The sequence below is a fragment of the Atheta coriaria genome, unplaced genomic scaffold (genome assembly GCF_025399875.1).
Source record: "Atheta coriaria isolate IRGN ID8LTWV9N9 unplaced genomic scaffold, Caltech_Dcor_3.1 hic_scaffold_25_pilon, whole genome shotgun sequence".
Lineage (NCBI taxonomy): Eukaryota > Metazoa > Arthropoda > Insecta > Coleoptera > Staphylinidae > Dalotia > Dalotia coriaria.
The window spans coordinates 1-14,290 of record NW_027045467.1 but is presented as its reverse complement, the minus strand read 5'-3'; the positions used below and the strand labels follow the sequence as shown (position 1 = coordinate 14,290).

At 35.3% G+C, this 14,290-nt stretch overlaps 4 protein-coding genes and 1 long non-coding RNA gene across 6 annotated transcripts; 2 read left to right on the top strand and 3 right to left on the bottom strand.

Annotated features, from left to right (window-relative positions):
- Nucleotides 1–74: 74 nt before the first annotated feature.
- On the bottom strand, nucleotides 75–2,874 carry Hsp83 (Heat shock protein 83). Its single transcript, XM_065316029.1, has 2 exons — nucleotides 2,715–2,874; nucleotides 75–2,520 (listed from the first exon to the last, which is right to left on the bottom strand). The coding sequence occupies exon 2, from the start codon at nucleotides 2,518–2,520 to the stop codon at nucleotides 379–381; it is 2,142 nt and encodes a 713-aa protein (XP_065172101.1). The 5' UTR covers nucleotides 2,715–2,874; the 3' UTR covers nucleotides 75–378.
- Nucleotides 2,875–3,632: 758 nt separating this feature from the next.
- On the top strand, nucleotides 3,633–4,926 carry mad2 (mitotic arrest deficient 2). The gene is made up of 3 exons (XM_065316077.1): nucleotides 3,633–3,879; nucleotides 3,954–4,100; nucleotides 4,171–4,926. Exons 1-3 carry the CDS (start codon nucleotides 3,804–3,806, stop codon nucleotides 4,563–4,565), a joined length of 618 nt encoding a protein of 205 aa, XP_065172149.1. The 5' UTR covers nucleotides 3,633–3,803; the 3' UTR covers nucleotides 4,566–4,926.
- On the bottom strand, nucleotides 4,570–5,973 carry LOC135802471 (osteopetrosis-associated transmembrane protein 1). The gene is made up of 6 exons (XM_065316075.1): nucleotides 5,835–5,973; nucleotides 5,545–5,770; nucleotides 5,370–5,484; nucleotides 5,072–5,307; nucleotides 4,806–4,968; nucleotides 4,570–4,745 (listed from the first exon to the last, which is right to left on the bottom strand). The coding sequence occupies exons 1-6, from the start codon at nucleotides 5,879–5,881 to the stop codon at nucleotides 4,690–4,692; spliced, it is 843 nt and encodes a 280-aa protein (XP_065172147.1). The 5' UTR covers nucleotides 5,882–5,973; the 3' UTR covers nucleotides 4,570–4,689.
- Nucleotides 5,974–6,058: 85 nt separating this feature from the next.
- LOC135802473 (uncharacterized) lies at nucleotides 6,059–7,151 on the top strand. The gene is made up of 2 exons (XR_010550558.1): nucleotides 6,059–6,198; nucleotides 6,253–7,151. It is a non-coding gene; the product is annotated as an uncharacterized lncRNA (long non-coding RNA).
- l(1)G0289 (lethal (1) G0289) lies at nucleotides 6,699–9,497 on the bottom strand. 2 transcript variants are annotated; one of them, XM_065316074.1, is made up of 7 exons: nucleotides 9,212–9,497; nucleotides 8,848–9,147; nucleotides 8,651–8,782; nucleotides 8,037–8,594; nucleotides 7,604–7,975; nucleotides 7,491–7,534; nucleotides 6,699–7,405 (listed from the first exon to the last, which is right to left on the bottom strand). In XM_065316074.1, the coding sequence occupies exons 2-6, from the start codon at nucleotides 9,028–9,030 to the stop codon at nucleotides 7,499–7,501; spliced, it is 1,281 nt and encodes a 426-aa protein (XP_065172146.1). In that variant the 5' UTR covers nucleotides 9,031–9,147; nucleotides 9,212–9,497; the 3' UTR covers nucleotides 6,699–7,405; nucleotides 7,491–7,498. The 2 variants fall into 2 exon arrangements, with proteins under 2 accessions (XP_065172146.1, XP_065172145.1); XM_065316073.1 differs by lacking the exon at nucleotides 7,491–7,534 and having other exon boundaries at nucleotides 9,212–9,473.
- Nucleotides 9,498–14,290: the final 4,793 nt, after the last annotated feature.

Sequence of the window (14,290 nt, the reverse complement as noted above, 5' to 3'; positions counted from 1 at the left end):
TAACAAAGGACACCCAGCAACAGAGGTTGAATGTTGATCGTGGTAAGTTTACTAGAAAAAGTTGATAAAAAATGTATTTTTGTATTGTTGAGTCTTTATTTGAAAACAAAAGTCGGTACATATTCCACATGGCATCAGTTAATATTTAATTTTTGGTTTATTTCATCCCATACACAGCCAATTTGAACTGCAACATCGCGTAATAAATCCTTTACTAAGGCTCGCTAGTAAAGTAAAAAAGAAACGTAAAAAATGAACTGATGTAAATAAGTTATATACAAAAAGAGGAATGAATGATAGCATGATGGTCTGTGAGCGTGCGATTAATATAACGCAATAATTTAGAATTGAACGTGGGTGTAATAGCGTCCAAGTTGTTTAATCGACTTCTTCCATGCGAGAAGCATCTTCAGATTCGCCTTCGGCAGGAGGGGCGTCACCAGCGGGCAAGTCTTCAGTAACCATATCCTCTTCATCAATGCCAAGTCCCAACTTGATCATGCGGTAAATGCGAGAAGCGTGCACTTGTGGCTCATCCAGAGCAAAACCAGAGCTTAAGAGGGCGGTCTCGAAAAGCAAAACGACGAGATCTTTAACTGACTTGTCGTTCTTATCGGCATCTACCTTCACACGCAAATTTTCGATAATGGAGTGATCGGGGTTGATCTCCAAGTGCTTCTTGGCGGCCATATAACCCATGGTAGAGGTATCGCGAAGGGCTTGTGCCTTCATGATGCGCTCCATGTTGGCGGTCCAGCCGTATTGCGAAGTAACAATGCAGCATGGCGATTCGACGAGACGGTTGGAGACGACGACTTTCTCGACCTTAGCGTCCAAAATAGTCTTCATCACCTTGCACAGGCCTTCAAACTTGGTCTTGTCTTCTTCACGCTTCTTCTTCTCCTCCTCGTCTTCGGGAAGCTCCAAGCCCTCTTTGGTAACGGAGACGAGTTGCTTGCCGTCGTACTCCTTCATTTGCTGGACGACGTACTCATCAATAGGCTCGGTCATGTAAACAACCTCAAAGCCACGCTTTTTAACCAATTCGACAAATGAAGAGTTGGAGACCTGCTCCTTGGACTCGCCGGTGATGTAATAGATATGTTTCTGGTTAGCCTTCATGCGGCTGACATACTCCTTGAGAGAGCACGCCTCATCACCGCTGGCGGATGTGTGATAGCGCAAAAGATCGGCTAACTTGGAACGGTTAGCAGAGTCCTCGTGGATACCCAGTTTCATGTTCTTAGAGAATTGTTCGTAGAACTTCTTGTACCCGTCCTTGTCTTCAGATAACTCTTCAAAGAGTTCCATACATTTCTTGACCAAGTTCTTGCGGATGACTTTCAAGATCTTGTTTTGTTGCAACATTTCACGAGAGATGTTGAGAGGTAAATCTTCGGAATCGACGACACCCTTCATGAAATTGAGGTACTCAGGGATAAGCTCCTCGCAGTTGTCCATGATGAAAACTCTGCGTACGTACAGCTTGATATTGTTCTTGCGCTTCTTATTCTCGAAGAGATCGAAGGGCACGCGGCGGGGAACGAAGAGCAGAGCACGGAATTCCAACTGGCCTTCAACGCTGAAGTGCTTTACAGCCAAATGGTCTTCCCAATCATTAGTGAGGGACTTGTAGAACTCACCATATTCATCCTGACTGATGTCGTCAGCGTTGCGAGTCCAAATCGGCTTGGTCTTATTAAGTTCCTCATCTTCAGTGTATTTCTCTTTGATTGTCTTCTTCTTTTTCTTGTCCTTCTCTTTGTCTTCCTCTTCATCCTCGCCTACGTCTTCGATTTTAGGTTTGTTGTCTTCACCTTCTTCAGTCTTTTCCTCTTCGGCGCCCTCGTCGTCGCTCAACTCCTTCTCACGCTCTTTCTGGACAACCAATTTGATTGGATACCCAATAAACTGAGAATGCTTCTTAACGATCTCCTTAACTTTGTTTTCTTCCAAAAATTCAGACTGATCATCTTTAATGTGCAAGACGATCTTGGTACCACGTCCGATGGGTTCGCTGTGGTCGGTGCGTACAGTGAAACTGCCTCCAGCAGAAGATTCCCAAAGGTACTGCTCGTCATCGTTGTTGCGTGAGACGACTGTCACTTTATCTGCCACTAGGTATGCTGAATAGAAACCAACACCAAACTGACCAATCATGGAAATATCAGCGCCGGCTTGCAACGCTTCCATGAAAGCCTTGGTGCCCGATTTAGCAATGGTACCCAGGTTATTAACTAAATCAGCTTTGGTCATACCAATACCAGTATCAATGATGGTGAGGGTACCCTCTTCTTTGTTGGGAATGATCTTGATGTAGAGATCCTTGCCAGAATCCAACTTGCTTGGATTGGTAAGAGATTCATATCGGATCTTGTCCAAAGCATCAGAAGAGTTGGAAATCAATTCTCTGAGGAAGATTTCTTTGTTGGAGTAGAAGGTGTTAATGATCAAGCTCATTAACTGAGCAATCTCAGCCTGGAAGGCGAAGGTCTCAACTTCTTGATTTTCTTCTGGCATCTATCAAGAAAAAAAAAATGTATTAATTTAAATAATTCCTAAATAAGTATGCTATTGTGACAGAAATTAAATTTAAATTGTTTGCCGGCACGTGCCGGCCGCATCAAAAAATTTCAAAAACCGGTAAAACGTAACCGAACCATAAAGGATTATTTAATTAAAACAAGAAATGGTTAATGTAGGGATGCACTTACGTTGATTATAAGTATTGACTTCAGAAAGTAGAATTGAATTCAACAAATTTGCACTGGTATCGCACTTCGAATTGCTGGCAGCTTCGCACGCTTGCTTGTTTTCAAATGATTGTGAGCGGCCAACGCCGCCTGCTTTTATAGGGAATGTTGTTCTAGAACACTCTCGAACATTCTAGAAGGAATTGAACGCGTGTGACCGATGTTTGACATAGGATAGCAATAGTACTACTTCCGCTTAAAACGCGTGGCAAATTCGAATTTTAACCATATTTTCTGGAAAAATCAATAAAATCTACCCTGACAAATATGTAAAAAGGATTGCTTATCTATAAATTTATTGAATTTATTAATCACAGTATATTTATCATATAATTAATCAAGTATAGTCTTTACTTTCCCGTAAGATTGATTATTTTGTTAATGCATGATGTTTCTTCTAGAAATATTAATTTATTATGATAAAAATAAAATATTTAGGGTAATTATTAAAGAATTGGTTGATGGATTGAATATATTTATTACAGTTTCAGGAAATTAAAGGATATTTTAAATAAGTATTACCAATTTTTTAAGAAGAGCACGCCTTGATTTTGATGTATCATTTTCAACGATCGCTAAAAAGCAATCCAAATTCTCGAACATTCTTAACATAAATAAGATTGCGACATAAAATTAGCTGGTGTTTCATTGAGAAAATAAAGAATTATGAAGTTTTTCATTTACTTTTCACTCTTTTATTACACGCCATGCGGAATAACCTGTAAAATATTACCAGAAAAAATAATAATGTCGCAATTGATTAAACATAATTATTTTCAATATTAAGTATTGAATTGCAATTCTAGACAAGCCAGAAAGTTCTGGAACATCGACGTTCTAGAATATTCCACCTCATGTTATTCCAGAAAAAGCCTCGTCAAGGGTATTCGGTTTCGGTTGTGCTGAGATGTCAAAACATTCGCCAGACACAAGATAACCTCTATTTGCGCCATTTCAAAAGGCACCAGAAAACCGTTGGAATAAATATTCTTCACATTTATGTGTGTTGTGTTTAATTTGTTGTTTTTCCTTGTTTAATTCGGTTGCAAAATGACTTCAATTGCACAAAAAAGCAAAGGAGCGATTACTCTAAAGGGTTCTGCGGAGATTCTTTGCGAATATTTAGGTAAACAACAATTAAATATTCGTATTTGCTGCCAGGTAAACACATGTGTATTTTAATTTTCATGTGACTTGCAGATTTCGGCATTAATTCAATTTTATTCCAACGTGGATTATACCCTCCCGAGGATTTTAAACCAATGGAAAATTACGGTTTGACTATCCTCATGTCTCAAAATAATCAAATCAAAGAATTTCTATCTGTTACATTAAGTCAACTTAAAGGTACTTATTTACTGTACTACATACTGTATTTATTATAACACCAAATGTGGCTAATTCTATTGTTTCTTAGACTGGTTGGTGAAACGAATTGTTGATAAAGTGGCTTTAGTCATTACAAATGTGAACAGCTTTGAGGTAATGGAGCGCTGGGATTTTAAGGTCGAGTATGAAGGTGACAGTAACCAAGATGGTGGACAAACTTCAGACAAGCCATTGAAACAAATCAAGCATGAAATCAGAGATGTGCTAAAACAAATTGCCTCCTCTGTTGCATATCTGCCATTGTTGGACTGCTTGTGTGCATTTGATATTCAAATCTATATGAAGGATGATGTGAACTTGCCCAAAGACTGGTCAGATACTGATGCTGCACATGTAAAAAATGCACAGACAGTGAAAATGCGTTCATTCAGCACCAATATACATAGGATGGATACATGTGTTACTTATAAGAATGAAGATTAATGTGTTCTCTTAAGAATTATTATTTATTCTGCTATTTGACTAAATAATTTTAGTATTATATACCAACTTGAATTATACTTAAATTATTTGGGATTTTAGGTAAAATTAATACCATACTGTGTTGTTAATGTTGATGACTGTTGGGCTCGTATACTTGTAACGACCCTGCGAGCCGGGTTTCTGTAAAAAAATACACATCTCTATAAAATCCTAAAATATATTTAGGCTACGTTTACTTACGTCGCAAAACGCTTGGACTTTTCAAGTCCGTGCAATATTTCGTCATAATATAAAACAAAATTGTCACCAATGTAACTGCGCACGTTGAACCGAGAAAAATAAATTCGGGTCTTTTACGGTATTCACAACATTTATCACTCCACAATGCCCTTGTTCCATTCATCTGAAGAAGAAAAAAAAACAACAACAAAAATTTAATGTAGTAATGTATACCAATATGCTGCAGACCTTATTATTTCAATTAAGCATTAAACAAGAATACTTACCAAGTCAACAATATCCATACAAACGCCTATTTTGTCATTAACATCACTTATACTCTTGTAATAACTGTTAAGTCCCAAATATTCAGATATGCACTCTGAACAAAAGAATGTCTGATTATTGGTTGTTTCATTATGGTCATTGATGCAACTAAGGGTGCCATTTAATAAAATGTTGAACATTAATGTCTCCTCAGATATATTATTGGTTAATGTATTATTTACAATTTCAAAACATTCTGAAAACAAAAAATTAATACAAATCTATCACAAATCAATTATTAAGACTATTACAACTTACCATAGCACTTTGCTTTATGCCATAAATCATAACTATTTCTGTACAAACCCTCAACAATTTGCAATCTATCAAGGTTTACATAATCATCTATACAATAACCAACACTTGTTTTGGACTTGAAGAAAAATAAAAATTTAGTTGTTAAGAAATGTCGATTTACACATGAATAACTTACTGTAGATAAATTTTTATATGAATCTAAAACATTAATGTATGCATCTACACAAGATTCACAAAGTGTAATAGGCCTGGAATTCACAATTGCACAAGAAGTAAATGTTGACACAGCAGATGCTAAATTGTCTCTGTATATGGTGCAGTCACTATCTGGGCTTAAATTTGGATCATCCTGGGTTAACTTTACTTGCAAGTTCTGAACTTCCAGGATGTCTTTTAGTGACCTAAAACATAGACAACAAAATAAGTTGGGTTCAAAATGTATGATTAGTATAAAGTTTTACTTACTCTGCATAGGTGAAAAGAACAACAATATAAAAATAAATTAAAGCCATCCTGACTATGAAGCAGCACACAACATTAATGGGAGTTTAGCGTACGAGTTATTGTGTGATTTTCTGTGGCGACTTGCATGAATCATTTTAGATTCAAGCAGCACAAAAGCAAGTAAACATGTTTGGATTTAGTTGGGTTATGTTTTGATGACATTGAGATCGTCAAACGTTTCCAATAAACTTTGGAAACTTTTCAGAAAATAATCTGTATACCCATAGATCAGAGGTACACAATTTAGTTTACCATTCAAATTAAGAAATGGAATCTATAACATAAAAATCTTCAATAATATATAAATGAATCGCAAAATGTGTTGGTAAGCGCATAACTCAACAACGCCTTCTTTTTTTAACACGTATGTTTGTTGAAGGATCGTTTTACCGCGACGAGATAAATTCGAATAGTTGCCAGAAAAACCGTGAAGACAATAGTTTTCTAAATAAAATATTAACGAAACAAATTCCGCAGCTTTCTTCGATTTATTTTTGATTAATTGTTTTATATCGTGTTTTGTTATAATTTGTTCCTGAAAGGATGGCCACAGTTCGTGGAAGCGAAGATACTTTGATCCCCCGAGCTGAACCCACACACCACCCTATTTCCAGGGTGACGGTTCTGCTCAGGAGACATTTTGCGCCGACTGTAAAGTAGATAGGAATAAAAAATTGCTACATTCCAAATCTTTTTGACAGAACGAAGTCTGTCGGGGCCACTAGTATTTAAAACTTATATAAGCTGCAGTCAGGGTAATTTTGTGCTTCTTAAAATTCTACTCATCAAAATGATGCACTGCAAATCATGCAACCTTTCAATTAATAATTTGTAAATTATTTACTCAGGATTTAAATCAAAATACATATGCGGTTATGCCAATGATTTACAACCTAGATGTGTAACTCGATGAAAGACCGACAACATTAAATACATAGTCAATTATAAAAAATAAAATAGCCTAAATAATTACGACAATTAGCTATGTACACAAATAGAAAAATACATAATAATAGTAACTAGGATCGTCTTCTGCGCCTACTAAATATTTTTAAACCCAAATTTCGTATTTTGATTCCAATTGCTTCAATTTACATTCATAACAAGATAAATTATTTAACAATGATGTCAATTGTTGGACAGCTTACGTTACAAATACAGTTCGATTTCTTTGATATTAATCCATCTAATAATATAGAAAATATTAACAATGTTCAATGATGTTATATCTTTTAGTCCGCTTTAAATGTTTTCGATGACAACAAGGCACCTTCAAGGTTTTTAAAGTATGTAATCCATTAATATTGCTCGATAGTTAGGTATTAACGATAAAAATTTATCACATGACGACACATTGCATCGCGATCATCATCTTCATCATTAGTTTTATTTACGTTGGAATGTCGTGTGTGAATGGTGACTGCAATATTCATTTTTTTTTCTTGAAGTTAAATAAGATCTGATCACATATGTATCGTTGCAGCGGTGTAACGGGCTTCTCCTCGTCGCCAACTCCACTGACTTGGTCGGTACTACAAAATAATAAATATTAATCTAAAGCGTACATTATACAACAAAATAATATAATATAATACTGTCTCATTTTAAATCTCATACTTAACAAGTTATTTTCCAGATATACTTCTGACTTTTCTTGTCAGCTGCATTCCACAATTGAATTAAAGAATTTAAACATATAAATTTCAATTAAATATTTTAAATTTACATACCCGAATTAAAATTTGTCCACTTGTAGTATGCGGATTCCTAAACGCGTAGAACACCCATATAACAATTCCAGACAAGAGCGAAACCAAGAAAAGTATCGCCATAACACTGGAGACCCCCATCCGTACCGCTTGTGAATCCGGACTAAGAACATCCGACACTCGAGATCCCTTGGTTGGATCATCAAGTGGATCAAAACTACTATCGTGATTATTAAAAGCAACTTCGTGATCATCAGGCAATGCTTCCGAATATGGTTGGCCACACTCGCTGTCGTTCTTCACCTGTCTCTTATCACAACCCTTTGTTAACCATTCCTGACGACTTCTATCCAAACCATTAGAACATTTGTTCAATGATGGACACCATGAACACTATAAAAATAACAAGCGTAAAAATATGCACACACATTTAGAAATATTTTTGTTTGCATACTTGAAAATTGGCTAAAGATTTAGTCAAACAGGCGGTGCAATTCTTGAGAATTGGACAAGTTGCCAACGCACTCAAATAAATGACTGTTCCGTTCTTGATATCTTCTTTTCGGAAATTGACGCGATGATATTCGTAAATGGTTTTCCGTCGCATAAAGAAAATGGTGCGATCAATGATGTAGGCGTCTGATAGGCCAATTTTTACAGGATGATGACGGTCCTGAATGTTCTCAATAATCAATGGAACGTTTTGATACACAAATACAATGTCGCCGTTGCTGTGTAAGGTCGTTTGGAACGTGAACTTGCCATCGTCAGGTTTGTCCTGCAGCACGACATTCTCCCAGAGCACCGTGAATGCAGTTTTATTGTCAACATACTTTATATAACTGTCATTAGACAAACTAGTGTCAAAATTGGCCATCAACGGAGCAATGTATTGCGTAGCAGCCAACCAAGAGTGGACATAATCGCCAGTGTAGAGAAAACCACCGGTTGCAATGGTTACATTCCTAATGTAATGCCCGTAGAATGGAAAATCAAAAGATAGTCTAACAGTCTGAAATAGCAATTAGTTATTAGATATAACCAAAAATAAAATTTTCTTCAACTTACTGCTGCACGTCGATGTGATTTCGATAATAAATCACTGATTTTCATATCAACTTTCTTGTCGACATCAACCCAAAAAAGTTTTGATGCGGTGTCGTCTACTCTGAACGAACTGTTGTAATAAATATGCGTATCCTGTAAATTTTCAAACAAAGGCAATCATTATGTCAGCACTAAATACTAATATTAACTATACGCACATTTTGCATTGTACTAATGTTATTCTCTTGCAGGGTTTTGTTAAAGTTAAAAGAAGGATCGGCAAACTTATTGATCGAAACTTCATCGTCTTCCTCCACATGTACATTTGGAAAAACCGACACTACTTTTTTAGGAGTCTTGGACTCTTTCATTTCTTTAGCTTGTGGTGTTGGCTCAGTCATTGAAACCTTTGTCGAATTTGCAATTGGGTAAGATTTTGTAGCTTCCTCAGGTTTGGTTATGTTTGTTTTGGAAGGCGGTGACGGTAAAATCCTCGGTGCCTCCACGTTTGTAGCAGGCTAGTAAAAAATTAAAACAATATAATCAACACAACTAAAACAACTAACAAACATTTATTATTACCTGATTGGGAAGCTCCGATTTGGTGTCATTGTTAGTGGTTGCAAGGTTGTTAACGGTATCACGTTTATGCAGATGATGTCCTGTTTGATCATGTTGCAGAAATGATATGTACTCAGTTGGTAGGCCATTTGCATTCTCTAAATTGTAGAAGTTATAATCTAAAACGACAAAAACAAAACAAATTTTGTAAAAATCCTAAACTTTGCAACAATTTCGTTGCCAAAATGGAAATTGCATGTATGCAGCATTATTCCAATTATAATTTCTAACAAATTATTTTAGTTAATACGCGACGCTACGAGTTGGCACACGTGTGACGTTCGAGGTACTTAGTTACTACTTATGTATGGCTGCACAAATCAGATAAAAAACGTAATTTTATGACTTCCGTGGAAGGTCATTTCCCGTTTGAATCCTGTAAAAGATTCTATTTTACTAACAATAGTATTACAAAAAAAAAAAAAAAGAATTAACTTTATGACTGTTCGGTCATATGTGTTATATTAGTACTTATATTTGTATGCATGAAGAGTTCAAATTCCACGAAGCATACATTATGCAGACTTGTGGGTGTGTGAGTTAAGTAGTTTGGAATAATCGAAAGCTCTGCAAAGACTTTTCTAAACATTTACATTGGTAAATCGGTCCCGCGCACAGGATTTGCGCCTCATTTCCTGTCTTGATTCGCTAGCGCGTCTAAAAGCAGACGTATGAAATCTGTAAATAAACGAACTGCACAATGTAAATCACCAACTTAGGTGCTACAACTGCATTGGTGTCTATATGAAGATTAATACCAAAATTAACGGCAAAATTTCGTAAAACAGAAATTTAAAATCGCTCTGGTTGATTGTGTTGATATTTTTATTGCATGAAGTTTATACAACAGCACAAAGCAACAATTTAGTTCTGTCAAATAAAAAGAGATATTTAATATGTGTATGTGAGTAACAATAACACTGCAAAATAAAAGAACAAACTTTCTTTAGAACGTTCTTTAACTGCAATGTTGCTTCATAACACTAACAATTCATAATTAAATTGAAAACCTACAACCGCAGTAAAACTAGCAAAAAGATGGATAAATACAACACAAGCAACGAGGTAACATGCGCGTGTATCCGTTAACTACGAATTCTGTAATCATAATTTACACAATGGTCTTTGCAATTATACTCTGATCATGTTATACTGATCAATATAACAGTAAATGAAAAGCGATCATTTTAAGCGACTTGTTATAAAACAAATGATTTTTTAAGCAATTTTAACTCCAATAAAGCATAATAATCGTGATTTTATGAATTTAAAAAAATGTGACAAAAAAACAGAATGATAGTGGATCATGTGGTTAACCTGCGGTCCATAGTGTTTACTATGTAAGCCATAGCACACGTTGGAATATGGCATAAAATTGTGGAACGGCGAGGAAACAGTGCGCGACGATTTATTTCCGTTCGTCGATTTCCATCCGCACTCGCGCTTGCACATTAGTTGTAATTTAAATTTGGCGTGTGGTTTGCCATTTGCACACAATTCTTTTGCTTTTCTTCTTCTGCATTCAATTTAATAATAAGCATAATTTTTGTAAATGTCTTGCATTTTTAAAAAAGAGAAAAAAATGCAATTTCCGAAGTTTAAAAAACGACGTAATATCATAAAATGGCGATATTCTAAATTAAACAAAAACAAAATACAAATTTGTCTTGCAAAATTCCAAAGTGTGAGACCTATGAGTATAAATGTACGCGCAACAGTTGGGATTCTGGCATTGTTTCAAAACACAAAGAAGTGAATTATATAATAAGAATCTAATAGAATATGCACTCACATTTTTAAATATGACATAATACTATTTTAAATTAAACGAATTTGTGAAACATAATGTACACTTAGATTAACGATCAATATATTTGTGTTGAACTAATGCTGTTATCACCAACAATCCGCAATAGTTAAAACAGGATACATATGATAATGTAAATATTGAATCATGATAAAGATACACTTCGTTTATCCTACATCAAATATACGCATTTTTAAGCGATTATCTAATATACCAAGTTTCCCTTATATTCCCTTATATTTAATATCTCTTTAGCTATGATATCTGGTATTATTCAAACAGATAGATTACATATATCCAAAAGCATAAATTAAGTAAGCGTAGCTGAATGAATTTATTGTAAAGTTAGAATAAACGCAAACACATATGTCACGAGAAGCGAACGTCGCGGTAGTATCCGTACCAGGTCGTAGGCCGTCGCGGAACATTTACAGGATATGCTTATAAGACACGCCTTAACTTTTAAAGCATCAAACTTTTAGTTCAAGATCCAGTAGAAACTAGAGTTAATATTGAGACCAGACGAAGTTTATGCTTGACCAAGTTGCAACCAAAACATATAAATACTTCTTCAGTAGTCCAACAAAAAAGCGTCAGCTATAACAAATATGTAGTAATTACTTTCCCATTGTCAAGACGCAGCATAAAATTTTCAGATTGTACATATTTTAAGTCTTGACACCCCGGACAAACATGAGTAAAATATTTTCATTGAGATTGACATGTGAATAAGCCTTTGAAAGTAATCGATGGAAAGTAAAGTTTACTCGGCGCTGTAGACCCTAGGCATTAGGTGAGGATGTTGATAAGAATTCAAATCACACAAGTTGACAATGTTACATGAGGCAATTTACACACAATGGTAGTTATTTTTTGAAATTTCCAAGCCTTTACAGAATTTCATGCCTATATATTTTAGAGTTATAAAATGGAAAAAAGTATAAACAATCGAATTAGAGACAAACAGAAATATCATTTATGGTGATTAAATAGTCATATACGTCAATAAACCGCCTGAGAATAATCCTGGCAAACGCAATCTACTATTAATATAGTAATTCAATTTATCTGCTAAAAGCGATGGTATACCTTCACTCATCACAAAAGCCCACGCATGAATTGGATAAATCACGATATAATAAAACCTTCAATGTCAATGACACTCTCTTTCGGCAGTTTGTCAGTCAATGACAATGATGATTTACATATAAATTATATGAACGCCGACACTTCGTCTATATATGTATATGCGTACTTTGTTCACAACGTACACACACGTCATTCACATAAAATTTTTATAAATTTATAAATATATATCTACCTCTATAGAAGGAATTAAACATTATATCATGGCTGGCCAATCCCAGGCCCGCGGGCCACGGGGTGGCCCGCCAGGACATTTGAATTTGCCCGCCGCACAAACCAAAGTTGGAACTTTTGTACATGTATAATATTTTATGTATGATTGTATGAATGGCCATAGTCTGTGGCCCGGTGCTGCCGCATTCTAAAAAAATTGGCCCTCCAGGAAAATCCATTGGCCAGCCTTGCATTATATTATAGGTGAAAATTTAAGCAAACATTTATATCTGATGACACAACATCAAATTAATTTATATTACGCGTGACATAATACAATCTGTAATAAAATCTGTGTTTCAAAAACAAATACCTACTTATAAACATTTAGCGAAATTTATTGTTTTCTCAACAACAGAGTATAAAAATCTTTCAAAATGATAAGTTAAATCGCGATTGTTTTGAAAATTATTGTAAACATGGTGTTAAAGTATGTTTTAAATGCTATCGGTGTAAGGTAAAAGCAAAGATAACAGTGTGAGTAAAAGAGTTAAACATGTAGTTTAGGATGATCTGATGCTGTATGTGTTGTGTGAATGGTTGTATGCAAAGGCAACGCCAAAACAGACAGCGTCAAACTTGTCGGGTGACTTTATATTTAGCCATGCGCCCGCGGATTGAAGTGTGGGCTGTAGTCGCGTACTGCCGTCGAATCATGTCTCTTTTCAACCAGCAGGCGGTGCAACCGACAAATGAGCGACTTTGTAAATAAATGTAAAACTGTAAACTTTACCTTCTAAGTATACATTTTCGACTACTACGGTCAAAAACGTGCTAAAATAGTTCCTGTCTACTTTATACCTTACAGTAAAAAATGTTGAGTTTTATAGCTAAAACAGTTTACATGTAAGGACAAGAAGTATTTAAATATAACCAAATATGACTTATACTCAAAACAATTAAGATACCTCATATAGTCCCAACAAAATTTTACAAATTAGAAAATTAGTACAAAAAATACCAAGGGTGTATTTCATGTATACTCTAGAATTGTACTTAGTCTTTTTTAACAATAATAAATTAACGTCAGTCAATATTTTCAACTTTCATTTTTATTTAGCTGCAATGTTTAACTTTTTCGTTGTTTTAATTGCCCCATATCTATTTTTATTGTTCCATACGTCACTTGTATAAAGCAAAATATTGAAACGGTAAAAAGAAAAATAAGCTTCGTTTCGTTAAACAACTAGGCCTGCCGCAAAAGCGTAAACCGCCCTCATCTGACGCGATACGACGAGTCACGAACCAAGAAAGAAAATACAGTGTCGTCCACGTCTCGCGTGCTCATTCGCTGATTCATTTGGACTCATTTTGATTTCTTCCCATGAACACTCAGCGCAGCTTCAACAAAAATAAAATGTAAAAAATGTTTCGTGACTTGAAACGTTCATATTTTTTATATTCAATCGAGTATTTCCACCTATAAAGACAGAAAAACGTCCAATAAAACACCGAAAGTTGATTGTAAAGTTGAGTGGTGTAGTCTCGAGTGGTGCACAAACAGAACAAACAGATATTATGATGGTCCCTGCCCCAGTCTGCATTTGCGAATCGTGTCGGTATGCAAATTCTGTGCAAAGCATGAAAACACATATCCCATGTTGGTGGGACGTAGACATAGTTGACTTGTAGGCTTGGAAATGCAATCAATTTGGAATTCTTTATGCATGAACGCGTCTAACACAAACTTTATATGTGATCACACATCACCTCCAGTAATTAATATGTGCATATAATATCATACATCTAGTTTCCGTCACAGTCTATCAGTTATTTATCAAAGTATTCAAATAATTACAATATAATGTTTCATTTGACATTGTAAACTTTATTTTTCTCACTTAAGTAAGTACCTATTGTAATTTATTAAACTC

What these genes read in the sequence shown, in the direction of transcription:
- LOC135802471 (XM_065316075.1), bottom strand. Translation starts at nt 5,881, where the DNA reads ATGGCTTTAATTTATTTTTATATTGTTGTTCTTTTCACCTATGCAGA. An exon ending in CATATAAAAATTTATCTACA is followed by an intron (nt 5,485 to 5,544) that starts GTAAGTTATTCA and finishes TTTTTCTTCAAG; the next exon opens with TCCAAAACAAGTGTTGGTTA. An exon ending in AAGTCCAAGCGTTTTGCGAC is followed by an intron (nt 4,746 to 4,805) that starts GTAAGTAAACGT and finishes ATTTTTTTACAG; the next exon opens with AAACCCGGCTCGCAGGGTCG.
- mad2 (XM_065316077.1), top strand. Translation starts at nt 3,804, where the DNA reads ATGACTTCAATTGCACAAAAAAGCAAAGGAGCGATTACTCTAAAGGGT. An exon ending in GATTCTTTGCGAATATTTAG is followed by an intron (nt 3,880 to 3,953) that starts GTAAACAACAAT and finishes TGTGACTTGCAG; the next exon opens with ATTTCGGCATTAATTCAATT. An exon ending in TACATTAAGTCAACTTAAAG is followed by an intron (nt 4,101 to 4,170) that starts GTACTTATTTAC and finishes ATTGTTTCTTAG; the next exon opens with ACTGGTTGGTGAAACGAATT.
- Hsp83 (XM_065316029.1), bottom strand. Translation starts at nt 2,520, where the DNA reads ATGCCAGAAGAAAATCAAGAAGTTGAGACCTTCGCCTTCCAGGCTGAG.